This window comes from Phalaenopsis equestris, unplaced genomic scaffold, assembly GCF_001263595.1.
Source record: "Phalaenopsis equestris unplaced genomic scaffold, ASM126359v1 Scaffold001351, whole genome shotgun sequence".
Taxonomy (NCBI): Eukaryota; Viridiplantae; Streptophyta; class Magnoliopsida; order Asparagales; family Orchidaceae; genus Phalaenopsis; species Phalaenopsis equestris.
Genome location: NW_018165790.1, coordinates 336,454 through 341,754, shown reverse-complemented (window position 1 = coordinate 341,754; position 5,301 = coordinate 336,454). Strand labels below are relative to the sequence as shown.

The following is a 5,301-nucleotide window of genomic DNA, read 5'->3' as shown; positions in this document are numbered from 1 at the left end:
TATATATATATATATATATATATATATATGAAAGTCTTCTTCTTCCATGTTGGACCCTGATAAACTAGTTTTCCCTCAAGATTTCCACAATACTGCTGCTGGAAGTGGTTCTGCCTCTTACATACATCCTGTGGGCTCTAAAGATGGAGAAACCAGCTGTTGTTTTTACATAACATGACCTTGATGAACTAAACTTGGAAGTTAAGTTCACACTGATTGGAAAGTTCAGCCTGGGGCACCCAAAAATGGAACTTGTGAGGAATTATTTTGAGTCACTGAATATAGCTGACTGGAAGCTGGGTTTTTTGGATAGCAGACACCTCATCATCCAGCTGACAAAGAAGGAAGATTATGCTAGAATATTTGCCAAACAATCAATAATCATTGCAGGAGCTGAAATGAAAATCCTAAAATGGACCCCTGAGTATGACCCTTCTCAAAAGCCCCCTACTGTGCCAATTTGGTTTAAACTACCAAAACTGTCTTTGCATCTCTTTAAACTTAATGCATTTCTCAACATTGGCTGCACATTAGGAATACCCTTGAAGGTGGATGCTGCTACATACAATAAAGCAAGGCCAGTTATTGCCAGAATTTTGGTGGAGAGGGATGTAACTCTACCTGATGTCAAGAGGATCTCGATTGGAGACTCATTGAAGGGGTTTTGGCAAGATGTTGTCATGGAGAAAAGACCCCATTACTGTTCTCATTGCAAGATGTTTGGCCATACTAGGGAGAAATGTTATAGGCTTCACCCACCTAACAGAAGGAAAACAACATATACACGGCCAGAACCAACCACTGAACACAGTAATCTACTGAGAGAGAACAGCAAAGAAGACTACCTTCAGAACCCCAGGGAGGCTGGGATTGCTAACACAAACATCCCAACTATTAATCAAACCACTCCCCAGGCTCAGCCAGCTGTGATCTCTCTTGATAAGAAGGGTGAAACAGTGGGTGAGACTGTGGAGACAGGAAATATTGAGAATGAGACTACTTCAGTGAAAGACACTTTAAAGGTTTCAACAAAGGCAGCAAAGAACACAAGGGACCAGGAGGCTAGAGAGGAGGTGGCACCCCCTACAGATGACATAATCATAGAACTAAACAAATAATTGGATTCAGAATGACAGATTCAAAAAACCAAGAAGAAAAGAAGCTCTAAACAAGAAGAACTGAAAAGAGGAAAGGAAAAGGAATGAGCTTTAATGGAAGATCACAGCACCCAAAGAAGAGGAAGCAAATTAAGGGGAAGGACTAGATCCCTCCACCTTCCCTCACTCCCCATGATCAACATGCTATGTTGGAATATAAGGGGGATTGCAAACCCCTTATCTCTAAAAGTAATAAATTACTTAAACAAAAAATACAAATTCTCGTGCTTAGCCATTTTGGAACCCATGGTTCATATTAACACTAAGAACATAGCAAAAATGTTTCCTGGTTTTAACCTCTTCCCTAACCTAAACAACAAAATTTGGGTATTCTGCAGGAAAGAAATGAAGTGCTCTATCTTAGTCAACCATCAGCAAATCCTTCATATGAGCATCAATACTCAAGGAATTGATGGATTTGCCTCTTTTGTTTATGCAAGAAGCTCCAAAACGGCTAGATCTGAGCTGTGGGAGACATTTCAGCACATTCAAGACTCTACTGATAAAGCTTGGATTGTGGGAGGAGATTTCAATTGTATTTCATCACATGCTGAAAGGAGGGGGGGGGGGTGGAACCCCCGCCCCCGTCAACTCGCCAACCTGCTTATTTGACATGGGATACAGTGGACCTGCCTTCACATGGAGAAGGAAGAACTTGTGGGAAAGACTGGATTGAGTATTAGCAAATGACCACTGGATCCAGAATTTTTTGCAAACTACTATCACCCATTTAAGCCTTGTTGGATCAAATCACAGATCTTTGGTTATCATCATTGGCCCAAAGAGCTGCTGTCAGAAGGGTGCTTTCAGATATTTAAATGTATGGTCAAAGTGGAAGGACTTCTTGAAAGTTGTTAAGGAGAACTGGAAAAATGAGTCACATCCTGATCCATTCATCTGCTTGAGGAAAAAACAAAAAAGGTTGGTACTGCCCTCAAAAAGTGGAGCTGGACCACCTTTGGAGATCTGATGAAGGCTGTGGATAAGGCTGAACAGGAATTGCAGAATCTGGAGGAGGAGCATAGCAAAGTAAACATTGATGATAACTCCCTTTTAAAGGCCAATGAGAAAGTTCTTGCTGCCATAAATTGGCAAGAACATTTCTTTAAACAAAAAGCTTCCAAAACTAAATTTATTAAAGAGGATAGAAACACAAAATTCTACTATGCTTGCATCAATTATCGGAGGAAATGCAACACAATTTACGGCATTAAAGATCAGAATGGTAACTGGCTTAGGAAGGAGGAGGAGATTGCTGAAAGTGTTGTGTCATATTGCCAACAAATTATGAAGGATGATACTATTGATAGAGGTCATATAAATAAACACTTGTTCTCAGAAAGCAAAAAATTTACTGTCAAGTTAAAGCTGACTGATATTCCTTAGGAGGAGGAGATTAAGAGAGCCTTGATGTCTATTGACAACAGCAAATCAGTTGGTCCTGATGGATTTACTGCGGACTTCTACAAGAAAGCTTGGGGGGAAGTCAAGGTGGAGACTATACAAGCTATTCAACACTTTTTCAAAGGCCACCCTCTCCCTAATTACTTCAATGCTTCTTCATTTTTTTTCATTCCAAAGAATCCTATAAAAAATTGCTGGAAACACTTCAGAACTATAAGCCTTACTAATGTGATCAGTAAAATTATCAGTAAAATTCTGATGAGCAGACTCCAACTAGTTCTACCCCAACTTATCAGCATCAATCAAGCAACTTTTGTGAAAGGGAGAAGTATAGGAGACCAAATTTTACTAGCTCAAGAACTCTTAGAAGACTTGGAGAGACCTTGAAGAGGAGGAAATGTCATTTATAAACTGGACTTACATAAGGCTTATGATATGGTAAATTAAGAATTCATCATGGAATGTTTGGAGGCTAGAGGTTTGTCAGTGGAGTTCTGCCAGATCATTAAAAGATGGTTAGAGGCTAATGCCAACTCTGTCCTCATAAATGGGAAAGCTCATTGTTTTTTCCAAGCAAATAGAGGCCTTAAACAAGGTGACCCTCTCTCCCCAACTATATTCATTCTGGCCTTAGATTATCTATCAAAACTCATAGATGGCCAGGGAAAAAGGAATAGGCTCAATGTCTATCACAATAAGGCTAAGATGGATATAAGTCACCTGATTTATGCTGATGATATCCTCATATTCACAAGGGCTACCAAGGGTGCTACTAGATACCTTGATAAGTGTCTAAACAAGTTTCAACAAGTTTCTGGGCTGAAAGTCAATAAAGAAAAATGCCAATTTCTAACAAGCAAGAGAGTTCCTACTCCAATCAGGCAGTGGATGGCAAATTTCACAGGTTTTTCTACCATGAGCATCCCTTTTAATTATCTGGGAACCCAATTAGTCAGAGGCAAAATGAAACAGACACAATTTGATGAGGTTATAGACAAAATCAATTCCACCCTTCAGTGGTGGACTAACTCATTCTTATCTAACGGGGGTAGGATCACCCTTCTAAAGAGCATCCTCACATCTATCCCCCTCTATACCCTCCAAGTGGCAAACATGAAAAAAAGTAGAACTTTGATGCTAGAGAGAACTTTTAACAGATTTCTTTGGGCTGGGAACAGGAAGCAAATGATTTGGGCTAGCTGGAAAAGAGTGGCTAAACCTTATGAAGCTGGAGCCTTGGGTTATAAGGGTCTACACCATATGCAGCAAACTAGCATGTGTAAACAATGGATCAGATTTAAACAAAATGAAAGCCTGTGGGCTAACTTTATAATGGCTAAATACTGTAAAAATGTTCACCCTAGAGAAGTTACCAAGAAGGTTGGAGACTCCAAGATTTGGACTCATATGCTTAAGGGGAGAGAGGAGATTGACAAATACCATATCTGGGAGCTGGGAGAGGGAGAGATCAATTTCTGGAAGGATAACTGGTGCCCTGCTGATCAATTGGAGCCCCTACAGAATGGAAAAGATGAAGAGTTACTGGTTAAAGACTGTTGGAATGGTAATGAGTAGTCTGAGGATGCTTTGAACAAAGTCCTGCAAGATTCTGCTGCTAGAAGTATCTCTAAAATCCAGTTTGATAGAAATAGAAAGGATCAACTTCAGCTCATCAAAAGAACCAGATCCAACATTTCAAAGGACATATACAATAGCTTATTCAAATGGGAATATTGCAAGTGGAATATCAGCAAATGCCAAAAGTTCTTAACCCCTTCCATGTTGTTCTTCTCTTGGAGAGTTATAAATGATTTAATCCCAACAGATGACATTTTGAAGCTGAAAGGATTAAAAGGCCCCTCAAGATAGGCCTTAAAAGGCCCCTCAAGATGTCACCTATGCAATATTAATCAAGAATCCAGTGATCACCTCTTTTTCAGATGTAATTTTACTAGGGAGGTTTGGAATGACTTGATCTCTAAAAGCAATCTGAACCTGTTGAATGTGGGCTGGGAAAATTTAAAAGATAGCTTGAGAGACTGGCAGGCAATCAACTTGATGTCCCTCTCCTTCATTGTTGCTTGGTTTATTTGGAATGCTAGGAACAAGGTAAACCATGAGGACAGTGTGGCTCCTTCTGTTGCTGTGGCAGCAAACTGCCAGGCCTATTTGTACAAGATGATAAATTGGAAGAAGTTCCCTCAAGTTTTGAAGGCTATGACTAATATTGATACCCAACATCCTATGGTTATCAAGGTCAGATGGGAGAAGCCCCCTTACCCTTTCATTTAAATAAATACAAATGGAAGCTTCACAAATAAGAAGCTGGTATTGGAGGTATCTTCAGAGATCACACAAATAATGTTTTGCTTTATTTCAAGGCCCCCTATATTGCAGAAGATGCTTTGGAAACAGCAGCTGCTGCCCTTTATTGGGTTTTAAAATTTGCCAAGGAAGTTAAGTGGGTTTGCATTATTGCTGAAGTGGACTCTTCTCATCTGGTGGAGCTAATCACTGCCACATTTTCCCCCCTGACACATCAACTAGTGGATCTATAGAATTAAGAAGATCATCAATGAGATCAGTTTCCAAATAAAGTTTAATTATAGGGAAGCTAATAAGCCTGCTAATTTCTTGGCTTTGGAAGGCTCAAACCTGAGTCATGCTGTGGTCTCAACTATTCTCCCTCTCCCTCTACAAATTTTAACACAAGGAGACAAACTTCAAATTCCTTACATCA

General features: G+C 39.8%; 1 protein-coding gene across 1 annotated transcript; it reads left to right on the top strand.

The window, feature by feature from the left end:
- The first annotated feature begins 245 nt into the window (after positions 1 to 245).
- Positions 246 to 1,118, top strand: LOC110034124. Its single transcript, XM_020738408.1, has one exon. The coding sequence runs from the start codon at positions 246 to 248 to the stop codon at positions 1,116 to 1,118; it is 873 nt and encodes a 290-aa protein (XP_020594067.1).
- The last annotated feature ends 4,183 nt before the right edge of the window (positions 1,119 to 5,301 follow it).